Source organism: Amblyomma mixtum, chromosome 3 (genome assembly GCF_055824585.1).
Source record: "Amblyomma mixtum isolate Tamu chromosome 3, ASM5582458v1, whole genome shotgun sequence".
Lineage (NCBI taxonomy): Eukaryota > Metazoa > Arthropoda > Arachnida > Ixodida > Ixodidae > Amblyomma > Amblyomma mixtum.
The window spans coordinates 179,058,204-179,078,219 of record NC_143014.1 but is presented as its reverse complement, the minus strand read 5'-3'; the positions used below and the strand labels follow the sequence as shown (position 1 = coordinate 179,078,219).

At 43.8% G+C, this 20,016-nt stretch overlaps 1 protein-coding gene across 4 annotated transcripts in view; it reads right to left on the bottom strand.

Annotated features, from left to right (window-relative positions):
* Positions 1-20,016, bottom strand: part of LOC149352852 (transforming growth factor beta receptor type 3-like) — a 76,274-nt gene that overhangs the window by 12,696 nt on the left and 43,562 nt on the right. For 3 of the 4 annotated variants that reach the window (XM_089582057.1, XM_089582058.1, XM_089582060.1), the window contains 7 exons: positions 19,104-19,290; positions 16,430-16,669; positions 10,326-10,663; positions 10,016-10,240; positions 9,799-9,934; positions 8,972-9,068; positions 2,749-2,944 (listed from right to left, as the gene is read on the bottom strand). In XM_089582057.1, the coding sequence (XP_089438183.1) occupies positions 2,749-2,944; positions 8,972-9,068; positions 9,799-9,934; positions 10,016-10,240; positions 10,326-10,663; positions 16,430-16,669; positions 19,104-19,290 (1,419 nt within the window). The remainder of the gene's footprint in view (positions 1-2,748; positions 2,945-8,971; positions 9,069-9,798; positions 9,935-10,015; positions 10,241-10,325; positions 10,664-16,429; positions 16,670-19,103; positions 19,291-20,016) is intronic. The other variant, XM_089582059.1, reaches the window with a different exon arrangement.

The following is a 20,016-nucleotide window of genomic DNA, read 5'->3' as shown; positions in this document are numbered from 1 at the left end:
ACAGTGAAAAAGCTAGCTGTCTTTCAGAAGCACCACCCACCAGCCACCTCCCCACCCTACCCTCCTAGATAGGGGATTGTCCATCCACCTACCGCCACTCTTGACCCACCTCCTAACCCCATCTCCACCCTCAAGAAGCAACACCCACAACTCACCCACCCATCTCTGCCCGCCTTCACTCTCCAGAAAAATTGTCGCGTGTGTGAAGCTTATAGGCTTAAAGCAAAAAGCATTTATTAGCGTAAAATCATGAAAGTATTCATGGAGGATAAATTCAACTGCTGTCGTAGCTTTCTTGCATCAGGCTGCATGATCGTCCTGTCAATTTTTTAACAATTGTTTAGCTAGACACACTCTTCAACATTCTCTTGTTCCATGATGGGTTTGAATAGACCTCTCGATAACACTGTTATTATTTTAACGTTTTTGGGCACTTTATAAATTATAAACAGTACTTTGTTTGAGCTGCTTTTGATGATGTTGCTATATACTGTACTATAATGCTTTGATTACTCTTACAAGTGTTCAGTAAAAGTGGTACATTTATAGACTTTTGTTGACTAATATTTGATTTAACTATGCTTACACTACTATGCATCATATACTGCTGCAATATTACAGTCAAACCCGTTTATAACGAATAGCATGATTCAACGCGAATAGTTCGTTATATGAAGTATTTCGTTATAACCGAACCCGCTTTTAACGAACCTTTAACAAACCTCAGTACCAAATTCGTTATACACGAGTTCGTAAGCCGGCTTGCGAAGACGACAGCCGTCAGCGTTTGGGTGCTCCTGCGCATTTTCTCTGATGGCCGAATTGTTTTTCAAGATGGTGCTTAACGTGCTCCTCGGAATCTTGAAGTGCGCGGCAACGTCAGCCTTTAATCATCTCAAGTTTGTAGGAAAGCGGCACGGCACGCCGCTGCTTCGTCGTAATCTTGCAGGATGTAGCGGCGGAATGTGTCGGCAGCAAAGTAGGGACGTCCGGAAGCGAGCAGCACGACTTGCAAACGCGAGCAAAGAAAGCTGAGAAGACGCGGGAAAGCGTCGCGGGGCCGCGCATGCGCAGTGGAGGGAGCCCTAAGCTACTGCAGAAAGAGCCTCCCGGCCCGTTTGTCCTGCATTTCACGAAAGCGCGGCGCGGGGGCAGGCAGCGGGGCGTCGCGACATGGAACCGGCGTAGTACCGCGTTGGCGGTCCTTTGACGACCGATTGCACACGATAGCGGCACCGATTGCGGCACCGAGTGCGGCCCGGAAATGGCTGCCTAGAGATACTGGATGCGGGCACAAAGGCGCGTTGGCGGGCGTTTGGTGAGCGATCGCGCGCGCTGAGAGTTCGCTGTATCCAATGTGTAATTCGTTATAAAAAATACATTTCATATGGATAACGATATCACAACTTCGAGTGTTCGTTATAAGAAATAATTCGCTCTATCTGAGTTCGTTATATTCGGGTTTGACTGTAATCACTGTTCTCTTTTACTACCATTAAATCTCAAGAGCAGGCCCACTTGCAAATGGGTTTAGAAGAACGTCAATTTGGGCTAGATGTTGCATTATTTGAGACAGAAATGGTAATAGCGCTGCAATGAGACGTACACAAGAAAGACTGACACAGGACAGCGCATGTCCTGTGTCAGTCTTTCTTGTGTACGTCTTATTGCAGCGCTATTACCATTTCTGTATCAACTATTGCAAATGGGCATTGACCCCTTTTTTAGCATAATTTTATGTTTTTGCAAAGACACCAAGGAAAGCTTAGCCCTGTGAACTGGCATGCCCCTGGTGACTGCAGAAGCAGAGGCAATTACTGACAAGTGGAATATAAAATTTCAAACCCTTTACAGGAAGATGCACAACACTTCATGGCAAAGGCATATGCAGAACTGTTACCGCAGGGGTTTTAGCCCAATCAATCAAGTAATATGGAAAATCAACTGTTTTTGACAAATCTGAAAACTGTCTAATTACATGACTACAGCATCGATGACATGTTCGATGGTGACAGCAACCACTAGTTCAAAGGCATTAATGACATGAAACAAAGAAACCTTACTTTACGGCTGTGTTTCCAGAATGACAATGCCATTTCTCATTCTCATAAGCTTTTTTGGCTGTGCACCATAAGTTAACCCAGACCTAATTTTTATCTATATTCCCTTCCAATGTGCACTAGACTATCCTCGGTGATTTTACAGTGCATGTGTGCCATGAAATTATGAGAAAAGTGAATCAATAAATAAATGAGTTAAGACCACTATTATTATGCTGGTCTCCACCAAGGGTTTGCTACCTCCTGTCCCACTTCTCAAAGGCCTCCAGCCTTCACAAGCTGTAGTGGCAGGGTAATTAAAGTTAGTCATCAAGTAAAGAAAGCAATGTTTTATTGCTTTAAGCATCTTTCCCATTGCTCCCACTTCATCTTTTCAAAAAATTCTTGAGAGGTTGCTTGTTTGGAGATTGCTTTTACAGCACTTCAAAATTCAGAATAAATAACAAAATCTAAGAAAATTTGGTTTAGGGAGACTTAATTCAAATGGGCTGGTGTGCTAGTGATAAAATATGACTCCTTCAAGTCAAACACATACAGAAGCGCTGTAGGATACATATAAATAGGGAACGTAAGGATTATACAAGCTGCATTACTTCCTGCCTTTTCAGTAACCAGTAGTATAAATACTAATCTAGCACTTGAGAGCAAAGAAAGAAACTCGAGGCTGCAACAATACCGGCTGTGTTACCTGTCTTATTCCTGCCTGCAACAGCTTCTGCAGTGAACTTGAACACACATCAAGGTGGCATTTCAGGTAGACAACTTCTCCAGCAAGTGCTCTGTCAAGCCTCACTGAGAAATGTGTCCCACAGGGCAGCTGGGCAGGGTGCCTGCGCCAGTGGCTCACAGGATGCTCTAGCCTGACACTTGCATGGGCTGGGCAGCTGAAAAAAAAACAAAAAAAAAAAAACAGAATACACAAAAATCCGCTTTAAAAAAAAAAAAATCTCAAGTCAACATGCAGGCTGATTTTGCTCTCAGTCAGAGCAACAACTGTTTGCATGCACTGTTTCTATAAAGAATGCAGCACTTCAACTTGGTCTGCTTTACAGCTTGCACTAGTGCAAAATGAACTGCATATCCAGAGTAGTGAATTAGCGAAACACTGATTGCTCAAATTACAGCAGTGCTAACAAATTTATTGCATTTGGTTTTTCAATTGGGTGCATTAGATAGCACAATGTTGCAAATGTTTTTTTTTATGATTATTTCATAATTTGGTAGTTAAGGGGCCAATACAAAGTTGAAAACATCGTGAGTAGAGGCAAGAGCAAAGCACATTTCTGCAGAAAGAAAATAATGCCATACTCCAAAGAAGTCTGCCTGTTATTTCTGTATAAAGCCCCTTGTATACCATAAGTAGTGGTTAGACTTACCAGTTTAAACCGATAGAAACTGATAAAAGTATACCAAAATAAATTTTCAAAATTCAGTTTTAACCAAAAAAGGTCAGTATTCTTGACATGCGGACCACAGCTGGCTTGTTATTAATAAAGAGTTACACTCAGTAAGAGGGGAAAATAAAAAGGTATATGTTGTGCGTGGGGCTGCGAAGTAGGAGTACCATGTGTGCATGTAGACCATGCGTGGTGGCTACTACGTTCCGCAAAACTGTTCAAACTGGCGACTAGGTCAGCAAGCTGGCAGAGGAGAGGCACTGGCTGCAGGAAAGCACACTGCCCTCAAAAGGGACACCTGATCCTCCCACATCCATCCTGAACAGGACCAGCCTGTTTGCAAGGTGAGGGAGGTCTGCATAATGGCTGCATCTTTCCAAGAACTTGACGGGTGCAAGTTGCCAGCTGCGGAAGCAGCAACGATTTAAAAAACCGCTGTACCAAAAGGACCCCGAGAGGAAGAGATTTTGAGGAGACGCAGTGGAAGCAGGGAGACAACCGGGGAGAACGGACACAGGTGCTGTGTCGACAGGCTGTGTCCCAATCAAGAAGTTGTACCGCAACTGAACATGTATATGTTTTTGTATTTTGTATTCAGCAGTTTCAGTTGTGGTCTGGCTGAATCGGGACAGCGAAGAAGAGAACCTGCTGTTTTACTGCATGGAAGCCAGGGGCGTGGTGAGATGGTGTTACCTACAGATTAGATAGTGCAGCTGTGAGTTTTCAGGCATTTCTCTGCTGCCTTACTTGCGATATGGTGATATCATAACTTCAACAAGCACAGATGTATGTTCGACCACATGTGCATTAATTACTGGTAAGTATACCGCTGGTGCTGATAAAAATGGGCAAAATATACTCGAAGTTACTTTTAACTGCACAGTATAACTAAAGAAAAAAAAAACTATAATTCATCTGTACAAAATAATATTCGGCGAAAAAAAAAAAGAGAGCGAGAGAAAACTGCGTTCAGAAATAAACACTGAAAAAAGTCAGGCGAATATTCAGAAGATAAAAACAGAAAATTCCAACCCCCTATCCATAAGACAGCAATATCTGCAACCACCTGTGAAAATGCAGAGTGAAATATACTGATCTCACCACGCATGTCAAGTGTGACGTTACGCCAATCACAGCCAAGGAGACTTATGCCTGTCTTTTGAGTCTTGTATAGATCAGGACAGGCAGTCAGTCTTTATGTTTGAACTGAACATGCCCACTTGCTTTTTCCTGGAAAAACCACTCTCATCCACAGCTGCGAATGAGTTTGTTTTCTTTAGGGTATACCTAAGCCCCCTGGCCACAGGCGTTGAAATGACTCAGAGGAAAAAATGCAGTGCAATACTCCCAAATCTGCCTTGAATTTGAGATGCCTGTTATCCACATAAGCATATGCAGATCAACTGTAAAATGTGAAGTTTAACATGAAACTCTGCTTTGTACTATAGACAAATCTCTAGATGCTGAATGATGCCTGATGTGTCTGACCTTATTTAAAGCTGCCTGCTTGGAGCTGCTGCTACATTTCCAACATGCTTCCTGTGATCTTTCCATCAGCAGTGCTTGCCTGATGACACTTTGTGCTTGGAACTACTGCAAAAGCTCACTAATCTGGACTTTAAGCGACCAGAAAAAAAGTTTGAATTATTGAATGACCTTGAAAAAAGTGTAAAGAGCTACCTGCATCACGGTAAATTTATTTGGTGAAAGACTGGCCTGATTTTAAAATGAGAATAGCGTGGGGGCTACTGTTTTTCATGTTCAATCAGTGCCTTATTGCGTGCATGCTGTCGGAAGTATCAAAGCAGAAGTGCTCCAAAATCGTAAGAGCTTCCTGCATCCTTCACGGTGGCATGCGGTGGAACTTCACCACTACTGCGTCACACCCATCATAATTAGGCAGCATTGTCGTGTGTGAGGAGACTTCACTGCACAAACAGCGAACGGCATGTGATGAGTGCGCAGTTTTGGCACAATGGAAACCATGCGCACGTAAGCGAAGGAAACAGCCGAAGCAATGAGAAAAAAAGACAAGGGGGAGGGGGGGGGGGGGGGGGGGGACACCAGTGACGAGCCAATCAGTGCCTGAAATGGTGCTCAGGTGAGATGAAGGTGGGTTAGGTTGGCTGGTTGATACTGGCTGGTCGAGCCACTGTCACTGCGGTAGCTGCGGGCTGGTATGCAGCTCAGTAAAGCGAAACCGTAACTAAGCGGTTGGAGTGCTCTGAGATACAGAGCCGCCCATTTGTCATCATGCCTGCAGTTGCGCTTACGTCATTGCGCGAGCAACTCTGCAGCATAGAACTCTGGTTTTGGCTAGGGTTATTTCGACGATCTCTTGCTACGCTGCTCATACCTGGATGTGGCGTTCCTTCAGGAGCCTGTTAAAATTAACCGGTGCGAGATCCGCAGCGTCGAAATCAGTGAGCGTCCAATGCATAGACGTACATGGGTTCTGACCGGAACCGAGCCAGCTGTTCAATTAATATCGATTTCCGAATTAACGAGACTCGGATTTAAAAAATATTCAAACAGCATGAATATTCAACAGAATGAATGTTCACACAGCAAAAGCAAGAACTTGTCTTTGATGGCTTATTTTGCTTCGCTGTTTTTGCACTCTACACTGTCTCCAGTCTTCAAGGTTTGAAGATGGTACTACTGGTTCATGACCGACTCTTGCCATGCCAGTGTGTAGGTGTGTCTGAATGTGATGCCTGGTTCCACAAAAAATGCTGGCAGTTCCTGCATTGGATGCACTCAGTAGCACGATAGCTCCTTTAGTCCATCACAGTTGACAGAACTTTACGTCACTAGTATGCAGGCATTGTAAACTGTGAGCAGCCTGTGTTTATGAAGCAGAGCTCGTGGCACTGGCTGGCATTTTGTCTTTGACAAGGCTCAAAGCTGTGAGCTGTATGCTATGCCTGAGGCTATTCCATACAGCACTACAATGCAGTGTTTAGGACTGCGTGGGAGCCTGGTTTTGCTGATAAAATTTGAGGTGTAAAAACAGATCTGATGTTTATGATTCATACTGGTTATAGAAGCTTCATGATGGCTTCGCAGTCAACCTCTGAAGCCTTTTGCAGTGGAAGTAGGTCTCAAACTTCAAAAATTGACTCACTATGCAATCTGAGTCATCGTCACCATCACCATCAGTTCAGCTACATCCACTGCAGAAGAAATGTCTCTCCCATTAATCTCCAATCAGCTCTGTCCTGTATCAGCTTCAGCCACCCTATTTCCACAAACATCCTAATCTTATCTGCCCGTCTAATTCTCTACTTCATTTACATTATTTAGAATTTACTTAGCAGTCGTAAGGGATAATCCATCATTGTTTCTTCACATTACATGCCCTGCCCATGCCGATTTGATTCTCTTGATTTCAGCTTGGATACCCCCAATTCACATTTGCTCTCTAGCCCACTCTGCTCATCCAGTCTTTAACGGTTACTGCTATCATTTTCTTTTGCATGGCTTGTTGCGTTGTCAATTTCCAGCCTTTTCGTTACCCTCCAAGTTGCCTTCATACGTAAGTACAAGCAAGGTACAACAACCATTTTATATTTACCCCTTCAAGGATACTGGTACACTGCTATTCATGACTTGACAATACTCAAAAAGCACACTCAACCCCAATCTTGACTCTCATGGTCTGCATCTGCAGTACTAGCTCCAGATAGATGTAGTCCCTCACTACTCCTAATACCTGGCTGCCCATATTAAACTGTTGTTCCCTTACCAGACTACTGAACATTACTTAAGTTCTCCTCATAGGTCCCACCAATCTGCCTTGAGTGTTAAGGTCTTCAATCATGTGCTGCCATCACTTCCCTGATGTGGATGTTGGGCTTGTTGGTGCGTGCTGTGATGAAATGAAACAGTGTGCACTAGCTAAGATGGGTGCCTGAGCTTGTTGGTAGCTCATGGCCGATGAAACAGCACAGTGGCTGTGTTGCTCACTACTACTTCTTCATTTATGTCTGTTCTCCGCTGTTTCATTGTCCTTCCCCGAGTTATTTAGAAGGGCAATGTCATCAGCAAATTGGAAGTTACTTAGGTGTTCTCCAGTAACTCTTATCCCCAGCTCTTCCCAATCCAATCCTCTGAATACCGTTTGTAAACATGCAGTGAATAGCAATGGAAAGATTGCATCACCAAAATTACTACAATATTGTAAGCCATCTTTCTTAGCAAGACAGCATCAGCACCAGGCCAACACAGTGGCAATGTTCACACGGCAATTACACATCATAAGCCTGTGCTTCCCATGGTAGTAGTGACAGTGCAGCTTGAATGCCTCCCTGCTGCACTCATGGCTGACTGCAGCGCAGTGCAGGTATGCAATTGTAAACGCCTGTCATCACGAACTTTTCAATCCCTGATGCATTATTATGAGCAGGGTTTACAGCAGTACCCACTTTGGAATCAGGCGGGAGTAAGCAGAGATTTGTCAATGAATATTTCAAGACCTCTTACATGCTGGCTAGTTCTGTTACCAGGAATAGTCTCTAATGTTCAAGGATGCTTTTGGAACATGGCAGATGAGATCAATAATCAGAAAATAATGAACAATTCTCGATAAACATTCTGATAACTGTGACCACTATCTCCTTATGTTAGGCCTGTTGAACCTAACAGACATCCAATGAAGACACCGTCCATTCATCTGTTATTTTTTAGTGAAGCTCTAAAAATTTTTAAAATCGCTCTACCACTGCCCTTTCTGTTTGTAGCAGTGCAAAAGTTTGTCTATTATTTCTTCAACAGGCTTTCACTGTAGCAATACAGTATGTGCTGCAAATAACACACCACTCTTTAGCATTCATAAATATAATTATGTTTTTAAAGTAAGCAATTTAACAAAGAAAAAGCGACTGCTCTTAGCTCCCACATTGTTTTTATAGGTTAGTCCTGCTACCCAAGCTTAGAAAATGTTCACGATAACAAATGTTCAATAATTTATGGCTGTTAAAAAAGTGCAAGGAAGAAAACATTAGACAAGTACTGTAATGCAGTCTGCAGAAAAAAAGAACAGGCACACCTGAGAAACTGCAAGGGCTGGAAAAGGATCTAAGGCAGTTCATTAAATTTAATTTCAATGAAATGATAATTAGTAAGGAATAACTTCTAATTCCACTGGCTCTGTCCTGTCAAAAAAACAATTTGCTGAAAAAAAGGGGAACAGTTGTCTTCAATAGCACCAAAAGCTCAAAACAAGTTGCTTTATATTTATTCTGTCACTAATGGCAAATGATTACAATATTACGAAAAGGCAGGAAATGGCTGTCACATTTAAGCAGAGATAGCACTAGACAATTCGGTTGCTCCAATAATCATTCACTCGTTTGTTGTTCACACAAAGAAATTCTAGTGAGCTTAAGCTGCAGCATTGTCCCTAGTCACATGCAACAACTACTGACAGCTAGTCAACAGCAATAAGTCAATTTATTGATTTGTCAAGTCAATTTATTTATCTATTTAAAACAAATGTCAAATGAAGCTTACCCATTTTTCAAAATTAAAAACCTTCTGTCTCCTTCCACTTCATGATCACTGCTCTTGCTGAACCAACACTCCTTTGCTGATGCACAGACACCTGAAACTAATAGAAAAAATTGCGCTTTATGGCACAAGGTACGCTACAAGGCACAGCCTGAACTATTCAATGATAAAATATTCTTGAACGAACTCATTCATTTATTATTTCTTAGTCATGAATGAAATTGTGCCACAAGTGTAGGGCAAGCTGTCATGATCTTATTTATTGTCAAAACACTGGACACAATTAACCACACAAACAGCATTACAAAGATACACTATGCGTTCCATGTTTATCAGTCCAGGTTGTAAAAAATTCTTCTTTTTTACAAAAACATCTGGGCTGCTCCGCTTGCCTCAATGACAGTTCTGCCACAGCCGACTGCAGTTTTCAACTGATTCTGGAACATCCAGGCAAATTTTGATGTTAAATTAGTGTTTGAGCCCAAATAGGCCCGTAGCTTGGACAGAATTTTTCACAACCCGGATTGATAAATATGAAACACGCGGTGTGTTCACAAGGTACACGTCCTTTCGTAGGACATGATAATTTGTCACTTGAAATGGGTAGTCTCTATTCAGTGGTCCACCAATGCTGAAATAGAACTGGAAGTGATGGCAATGTTCAGCCATAATAAAGCCATTAATAGAAAGTTTACATTATAGATGTAAGATGTAATGCAAGCCATCTGAACAAAGTTCATGTATCTATGCATGTTTATCATGCTGCTAACACTGCCCGAAGGTAGAATGCTAAGAAGACAAGTTATGATTTATTATAACATCTAACTCACTGTTCCGAATGTCAGTAGCAATGTACACGAATGAGTCTGCTGTAACACCAATAGGCACAGTAGAAGGCGACAAGGGCTTTGAGAACTCTTGGTCTTGGTACATGGTGATACTATAAAGGGAGCTTGTTTGCAGAGTCTACAAAGGCAATACATAGATAGCAATAGTGCCTTACAAATACCACATTCATTTTTAAAAAGAGAATTATACCTAGCGTACCTGAGGAGGTCCAAAAAACTGAGCACTTGTTTTGTATTGGTTGGCTTGCTCTTGATGAAAGCACTGCACACCTAGTGTACCAATCAGTTCTTTAGCCACATTGCTTTTTCCACCTTCAGTGAGGTTGTCTGACTGATAGTCATCATCCAAGCTGCTCTTTTCATCACTGCCTAAATCAAGGGGATACTTTTGCTTCTGTTTTTCTCGTAGCAGCCAAATAAGCACCTGCAATAAGTTGTGCAAGATGGATATATAAATTACAAGCATAAATAGACACACACACAGGTTTCACTTAGTAAGATGTACTTGCCTCATGACGATAAGCAATAGTGCCGTCATAAGACTCGATGATACTTGCATTGCAGGACTTGAGCAGAGACTCGAGAATGTGGTGAGTCCCGTTCTCATGAGCTTGGCACGAGGAGTCCCGGAGTGTCAAGGCAATGCGAGTGACATTCTCATCTACACTGGCACTTGCCTGGGACGTGGTATCTTCAGCAAGAGGTGGACTACCCACATGCTTTGACAGATATTGAATAACTGATGTTGGAAAAGCCACTTGAACCTTTTCATTTAGGCAGTTCAGAACCATTTCTTGGGCAAGGTGTAAGCGAAAATCATCTTTCAAATGGTAACCTTTGACAGTGTCTATAAAAGCAAGACAAAAAGAACACATTACATAGTTCAGTCAAAATAATTCTGGTTTTCTACTAAAGGCACTATGTTTAAGCAGCATCTCATAGTATGACAATAATAACAGCTTGACATCAGATCAAAGGTAAGAGGCAAGGTATCACAAGTCCATTGCTTATACAAATATGAATTACGCTTTTCCTGCCAAATTCACAACTGTTGTCTCTGATCCATGCATTACACAACTTCGTTTCTCTCTGAACCAAACTCCAGAACAGTGAGTTTTGTTCTCTCCACTGCTGAAGGACAACATAGTTGGAAACAAATCAAGAATGCAGAGGCAAATGCCCTTTAAAGGAGGGCCCCCAACCAACTGAACTGACCTAGTGTCATAATGTTGCGGTCAACCTCCTTGTACCTGCTAGCATAGCATTTTAGGTGGCAAAGTGATTGACTGTGACACAGGACAATAAGTCAACAGCAATGGTTGGACAGTATCCTTCGAAGGGCATTTGCTGCTATGTTCCTGAGTTGTATCAGACTAAACAGTACTCTCCCATTAAGATGAACTTGGCTAAGATGAATTCTATGATATGATGAACAATGTGAGAACATTTGGTTGGTTCTCCATAGACTCAATGTAAAAAATATCCACTTAATATGACATGCTTTGTGTTTTTCTCAACCAAGACAAACTTACATGCCACACACCCGAACTCCTTTGGTCAGGAATGCCGCATCAGCGGCAAGATCTCCAATCTATATAATATTGCCGCGAATCTTTGTAGCGTTTGTTGGACCTTCGGCGATGACGAGAAGCACTCGCTGTAGCTTTGAAGGAAATTGCGAATCTGGTCTTGTCTGTTCAGGGGCAGGGCTGGGTTTATGTCGAAAGTGGGCGAGTTCTCTTGGTCAGGCGAATCTTCTACGGATGGGTCGGAGAGCATGAAGAAGTCTCGTACGTCGGATATTTCGTCGAGGAATGCAATCGTCGTTCCTCTGTTAACGTGCCGGTATTCTTCGCTGAAGTTAGTCAGCAGTACTTTGGCTTGTCCTTTGCGGAAATGTGCGATGCCTCTTGCGATGCTGATTCCTCAGTCGAGAAGCAACTGCATGTTCCCCTCGATAATGGCTTGAGTGTTATTCGCTTCCGTGGCGCCTACGGTGATGATAACGCTTGAGCGGGGTGGGACACTGACTTGTTCCTCCAGGACACTAAGCGCAACGTGATGTTCCGGAGTTCTCATCGATGGGATGGCCTCGTCTGTGGAAAGTGTGATCATCTTGGATCGCAGGTCGATGATCGCCTGATGCTCATTAAGGAAATCCATGCCCAAGATCATTTCGCGGGAACAATGCCGTATTACTACGAAGGTCGCGGGATAGGCATGTGCCTTGAGAGTCACTCGCGCTGTGCATCATCCTGATGGTGTAATGAGGTGGCCCCCTGCGGTGCGAATTTGTGGGCCGTCCCAAGCGGTCGTTACTTTTCTCAGCTGCGCAGCGAATGCTCCGCTCATCACCGAATAATCGGCTCCTGTGTCGACTAGAGCGGTGACTTTCCGGCCGTCGATAACCACTTCTCAGTCGGATGTCCTGGCTCTGGAGTTCCACGTCGTCCTCGGCGTCGGGTTACGGCTTCGTCGGGTATGTGAATCGTGGGTGGGGCGTGTGGTCGGAGCTTTTCTTGATGGCGACGTAGTTTTGAAGGTGGTTTGCGTCGTGGTCGAGGTTGTTGTATGCGTCGTCGGTGTAGTAGGTGCGGCGTCTTCATACGGCGTGGTCGCTGGAGGATCTTCGTCGTTTCCTCAGCAAGCAACCTGACCTCCACAGGTTGCTTTGTTTAGTTTCCCCTACGGGGGCTAGGGGACCTTCCTCGGACTGCTCAGGCCTCACACGACGAGCCGTCAGCTGGACATCTCGGGTTTTCTTGCACCCTCCGCCGCATTCAAGACAAGTATTACTGGCCCCGACTGTCTGCCGATGTCACACATTATGTGAAAACCTGCCGAGATTGTCAGTGACGAAAGACCCCTCCAACCCGACCAGCAGGATTTCTGAACCCCATTGAACCCCCCTCAGGGCCCTTTCAGCAGATCGGCATGGACTTGCTTGGCCCTTTCCCAAAATCAACATCTGGAAATAAGTGGATCATTATAGCGACTGACTACCTGACCCGCTACGCCGAGGCAAAAGCCCTACCTAACAGAACAGCAGCAGAAGTCGCCAAATTTTTCGTGGAGAACATTCTTCTGCGACACGGCGCCCCTGATGTGCTCATCACTGACAGAGGAACAGCATTCACGGCGGAACTGACGCAAGCCATCCCCCATTACAGCCAAACCAGCCACCGGAGAACAACTGCATACCACCCGCAGACCAACGGACTGACCGAGCACCTCAACAAAACCATCGCCGATATGCTCGCGATGTATGTCGATGCCGAACACAAGACCTGGGACGTCATCTTGCCTTACGTAGTCTTCGCCTACAACACCGCAGTGCAGGAGACCACCCAGATGACGCCTTTTAGGCTCGTCCATGGCAGAGAGGCCACGACCACGCTGGACGCCATGCTGACAACGTTACCGAGGAAGATAACGTCAACATCGCCGCCTACCTACAACGCGCAGAAGAAGCCCGAAGACTTGCCCGATTAAGGATAAAAGACCAGCAGCGAACCGACGCCACACGCTACAACCTACGAAGACGCAACGCGGAATACAAACCAGGAGACCGAGTCTGGGTTTGGACGCCCATTCGCCGCGGAGGATTGAGTGAAAAGCTTTTGCGACGCTATTTCGGCCCGTACAAGGTTCTTCGTCGGCTAGGTGAATTGGACTATGAAGTCGTCCCTGACCAAATGACTGCATCCCAGCGACGCCGCGTACGACCAGAAGTAGTCCATGTCGTACGCCTAAAGCCCTATAATGCACGCTAAAGGACGCCGTGTTTCCACATTCGGTGTTTATTTTTGCACAATCTGTTTTTGATTGTTGATAGCTGCATTATGTTCTAAAGCATTGAGTCGATGCTTCTTTGAGAGGGGAGTAATGCCGCGAATCTTTGTAGCATTTGTTTGTTGTGTTCATTTGTTCATGATTCAAGGCTGCCGGCACGACGCTTTATCGCTTCGTTTGTGACGCAAGACGCGCCTAGAATTATCTCGATTGATCGCATCTAGGCGGAGCCCATTCTACTTTGTGCCAGAAAGTTCTAGAACCTTCGACGCTTTATCTCAAAGGTTCGCTATCAGCTTTAAAAAGAGCACGGCCGACTGTGGCGGGCATTCTGTCCGACGACCGCCGAGCACGCTTGTTGCTACGCCGCCGCCGAGTGATTCAGTTCTTTGCGGGCGCAAGTCAGCCCGAATAAAGAGTTTCGTTTCGAAGATATTCTCGCTGTGTTCCTCTTCGCCGGACTGCAATCACCACTACGTGACAATATGGTCTGGGCCTGTTAGGCCAATCCCAAATTAGTGCACATTTGTCAACCAATAACTGAGGGGTGAGAAGCGGCTCTGACCAGCTCGCAGCTAGAGGATAAAGTTTGGCTCCTCGACTCAGCAAGGGCGGTAACATCAGCCAACAGACTGGCAGAATAGGGGTCTTGGCCACGTCAGTACCTCGCTCCTAAATGTGTTAATGAAACATTTTCACCACCACCAACCGCGAACTATGGGAAGTATGCATAGCGCTCTCCAGGCAAATAAAGAAAAAAAAGTAAACGAATGCTTTTACACACCTTCATGCCATCATAAAAGGCGTGAAAGTGAGGGAAGCTTTCTTATGGGAATTGCTTTCATGAGGGGGATAAGTTTCTTGCGGGGAAGCTTCCTTGCGGAGGTGCTTTCCTGTGGATGTGGGGAAGGCAGGCACTCTTTCTGTATTTTCTTCTTGTGCCTTCCTGCAGCACGGCACAAAGGTCTGGCATGGGTGCATGCATAGTGCCACGCATTGGCTCCAGCGGATAGAAAGGCACGTAGGCGCAGAGTGAAGCTATTCATGAACTTGGGGCTTACACAGTTAGATGGAAGCTGAATTTTTACCTGACACGGCGTTGCAACACGCATCTAATGACACAGAGGTCTTTTATGGCTAGATATCAGTACTGCGTGTACATTGCCTGTGGTAGACAGAGAGACAAGTGGAGCACCAGCACATGGAGCTGGTGTAACAGCTACACTGCAGAAGTAACAACATAAAGAAAGAATGACAACCATGCACTTGGAACCACAGGGAAAGTGAGAAAAACAAGAAGGCACAGAAATAGCAGTAGAAGCTGGAGAAAAAGAAGAGACGGCGAAAAAGAACTTGAAAAAACCTAGAATAATGTCCTTTTAAGTGAAATGACATGAGCTTTTTTCATGTCCACACTCTTCAGTTCATTTCAGTGTGCAGTAAATGGCTCTTTGAAATTGCCTCCACAATGCAAGGCCATTTCGTTGATTGTTTTCATGTAACAGATATTTGGACACACCTAGCATGCTCATATATAATTTATGCAAGCACTTCTAATAAACACATTACATAGGTCACTTCAAGTTCTTCTCAAAAGGCAGTCTACTGTACAAGCAATAACTGACCACAGACATGCCTGAACAATGACAGCAGCAAAATAAAACTACCAGTGAGCGACGAGAAAAGCAAGGTATTCAGTAGAACATGCCAGATGGTACAGTTGCTTTTCTACTCAGAATACAGAACTCTGCTCCATAAGCACATGCTGCTGTTTTTTGTAAACAAGTGCCTGTATACTATCTACCCCTGGATACCATATTTACTTGCGTAATTTGTGCACTCCAACTTGTTACCTGAATTTTTGAAAAAAGCTTTTGCTTGCATATTTTGTGCTCTCTGCTGCGCCGGACCATCAGCATGTACCCAAATGCACTCAAAGCAGGTTGGGAAGATCAGCACAGCCGCGTCGCCATGCGCGGTTGCAGAAGGTGCGAGTGGTGATGGCACGAATTGTGCGCCGTTTACCCGGCTCACTCACATTGGCGGTCGCTTTCCCGGATGAACAGTTGCACGTGTGCCTGAATCTGGAACTATCGAACTGTTTGCTGTTCGGTTTGCCGCTAGCCAGCCGGGCCACGAGCTAGGGCGCCGCTTTATCACCTGTTATCTCCTCTGCCTCCCTCTGCTAGCTTCACGATTGCTTTGAGCTGCGAACGCACCTTCATGCCATCGTGCAGGGAACTTCATAATATGGGGTGCGGCAGGAGGGGATATGCCTAACATTTGGAGTTAATTTTTGTTTTGTTTTTTTTTTGCCACCAACAGGTGCGAGCTGGGGGGAGGGGGCTTTTTCTTAAAGATGTGTTCGGAAAATTTTTTCTTTGAATAATAATAATACTAATAATTGGTTTTTGAAGAAATGAAATGGCGCAGCATCTGTCTCACATATTTCAGTGGACATCTGAACCGCACCGTAAGAAAAGGGAGGAAGGTGGGAGTGAAAGAAGAGAGGGAGAGAGGTGCCGTAGTGGAGGTCTGCAGAATAATTTTGACCACCTGGGGATCTTTAACGTGCACTGACATCGCACAGCACACAGGCGCCTTTTGCGTTCCACCTCCATCAAAATGCGGCCGCCGCGGTCGGGGTTCAAACCCGGGTACTCCGGCTCGGTAGACGAGCACCTTAACCACTGAGCCACCGTGGTGGGTGCTTCTTTGAAGCCTTAATTTAAAGAAAAAAAAAAAAAGCGCAAATTACGTGAGTAAATATGATATACCTAACAAAATAAAGGCAATGAAAAGCTTATGCAACTCTTATCACCTTTCTTGTCTTCGTGGCTTGTCCCAGTACGCCATAGAATGTGGCCATCAGGGCTAATACTGAATCTTGATTGGCCTTTGACAGTTGACTGGTTTTGATGTCCTCCGGAGTTTTTTTTCAGGTCATTGTCACTGCTGCCACTTGAACTATGCATGGCATTAGCATCACTGGGCACCAAGAAAGCCATTTCCTGCGTCGAAACTGATGACACAATCTTTGTTACATTCCCAAATGTTTGTTCTGTTAAAAAAAAAAGTACAAAAACAAGCATTTAGTAAAACGTTCTGGCAACCTCCCTAGTTAAAGTCAAGGGAAGTTAAAATTGCGCTAACAGGACGAGGGCAGGAGAGCAAAGAAAACTGAAACTACACCATGGGTTGAATTGCATACAAGTACACTAATGCAATTTCAAAGTGCTTACACTTGTAAATATAAAAGTATGAAATAATTTGAACAAAAATTTTAATGCAAATATTAAGGCCACAGAAACTGAAAGAATAAAAAATATGTCCCGAGTTTTTGCAGTCTGCTGAACAGGAAAAGTAGCTAAACATGAAAAAAGTAAAACTGCATGTGAATATTTAAAAATTATGTTTGGAGATTTTCTGTGACAGATATATAAATAAGTAAGTTTTATTGTCATTAAATTCAACTAAAGTTTGGAAGCACTCAGTTTTTGTCAACTAGAAGATGTATAATTTTAATATAACCGCTAACCTTGAATGACAAACTGTTGCTATAGCAATATCAAATCATAATTTGCTTTGCCGAATAACTTTATAACAATTTGTGGCATAATTTAACCGTGATATATTACTTAGAAAGGGATGATTATTGAAATATTGCTGCAAATAATAAGCATGAAAGGCCCCTTTTTATGGTTATTTTGTGTAACTTTTACAAATGTCTCCAGAGCGTCTCTTGTAATTTAATTTATGAAAATGGGAGGTATATTTTTCACAATTAGAACTGAAGCAGCACTGTTAGAGGTCACATGACATACTAGGGATTATTTTTTACCCTTTAAATAATAGAGTACGAAGATTATTGACTAAATTTACAATTGCTAGAGACGCATGAAAACTTTCAGTCCGAAGATTGTAAAGTGTCATGCAAAACCTCCAAAAGCATCATTTCCATAATAGTAGTTTTATTCAGAAAGCACGAGAAAAAAAGCAGTATGCCAAGGATGAAAACCTAACTGTCTGTGGGTGTGGGCATGCCTGTCACAAGAATTTATGCTTCGCACTGCAGAACTATTGGCTGCAGTCATCATGCAGCTAAGGTAGTGGCACAGCCACTAGTAGTGCATGAGTGTTTGCAGCCTTACACATCTCCAAAGCTTAGCACACTTCATTTAATGTATAAAATAAGGTATAATGAAGTTTTCTCTTCAAAAGCTGAGCTATTAGGTTTTTCTCTTCACGCTCTACAATCTTCTTAGTGAAACATTTTATGTATATCCAGCAGATCAAAAGTTAACAAATGAGTTTACTAGCAAGCTGATAAGGTCCTTTTAAAATTTTGAGACACTTGAGACATTCTCCTGTGTGTGCGTGTGGTGTATGTGTGCCTGCGTGTACAGTGAAATCTCATTATTCTGACTGACATTAATTCAGATAATTCGAACTAGAAGTGTGTTCCCGGCCAACGCCCGTGAAGTCTATGGCATCGGACGCTCGTTAATTTGGACATGGGGGGTAGCACCGGTTAATTTGCACAGGGAGTCGCGTCGAGGTACGACCCACGCAGCCAGCGATGATACGCCTGGACTGCCCCAAACCTGGATTACATAAAACAGTGCTGCCAGCACACCTCAGGCGTGCGCACAACGGCAGGCGCGATGACGACTGGGAGTCCCTCACTGCCAAATTTACCTCACCCGCATAGTTTCAGTTTTTTAACTTCATGCCATCCCTCGGCTGCCATTGGACGCAAGCATCGGCCAGTCGTGCCATTTTGGATGCTGCTTGGGGCGCTATTAGTCTCTTATTTTTATTTTGGGATGGCGTCATGCTGCTCTAATGCCTACACATATTTCCCTCGCTCGCATCCATGCGCTTCTTCCTTTCTTCTGGTACGCTGAAACACGCTGTTCCCAGTCCATGGGGCGAAGCATCCTCAAACGTGACGAAGAGGTACCACTGCTACAGCATCGCACTGTGAAAGGGGCCACTCAGGACATTAAGATTTTGGAGCAATTCTTCAATATTCCCTACTGTGTGCGCGAAGCAAAGCACTTGAAGAAACTGTGAAAGATCATTGTTGTCGCTTTGTTTTCATTTCAAATGTAGGCAACCATCATCCGGGCATTCATTAGATAAAATTACTTTGATGCAAATGGTTTGCAGCAGTTTTTTGAGGGCCATTCGATAATTAGAACTTTAGAATTAGAAACCACGTGTGGCTTCAACAGAGTGTGGTAACTCAAGCGTATAGGCACAAGACAGGTGGCGTGGAAAAGCATTACAGGTCAACCTAAAAAATGCATGCTCCTCTCACTAGGCTGTGTGTTACGACACTGCGATTGACATGCGACACTTCATCACAAGTTGCCTATAGTGAAACCATATTTTAAATGCCACCCATCACAAATCACTACACAGACAGATGCACTTTCACCAAAGTTAGTTAAAGAAAGATGACTGTTTAGCTGAAAAGCAGACAAACCCACCAGTTTGTCTGTTGTCTAAAAATACTTGAAGTCTTGAGGCTACAGAAACCTGGGTAAAAGTGCTGGCATCTCCTGCCAAGTGCTTCACCATGTGCAGAATGTCCCCAACAGCCTCAGGAAAAGGTGCAGTGCGCACTTTGATAGACAAAAGATGTGATGTCGCATCGGATGTCACAGAGTTCTCAGTCTGCAACAAGATTCAAGATGGAAGAACGAACGTAAAAAAAAAATCAGATTTCAAAACTCCGTTTCACTTCTTAAAAATGTAGCCTCATTTATAGGAAGATTTGGTTTATGGTTTGGTTTATGGGGTTTAACGTCCCAAAGCGACTAAGGCTATGAGAGATGCCGTAGTGGAGGGCTCCGGAAATTTCGACCACCTGGGGTTCTTTAATGTGCACTGACATCGCACAGTACACGAGTGTCTAGAATTTCTCCTCCAAAGAAATTCAACCGCCGCGGCCGGGATCGAACCCGCGTCTTTCGGGTCAGCAGCCGATTTTTATAGGAAGACTGCAATGAAGCAACATAATGAATCGCAATATGAGCCCAGGAGTTTCTTTGTTGTATCCTTTGCATACTTTGTTACAGCACTTTCCGCAGCACTTTTTTTGCACCACTGTTAAAGAATGGAAATATAATGGCATTAATGAAGCTCCAAAAGACAAGCGTTTGCTTCCCCCATAAACTAGCGCAACCTATACCTTGCTAACATGAATGGTGCCTAGGGGTGTGCGAAAAGTACTTTATCGAAAACAAATCGAATACAAATAGTCCAGCTTCAGTACCGAATCAAATACGAATAGTATAGTTGCAAACATATCGAATACAATTTGAATAGTGAAAGAACCTAACTGAATACGAATCAAACACTAGTATGGTTATTCGCTACTTGTGCAAATATTCATACAAA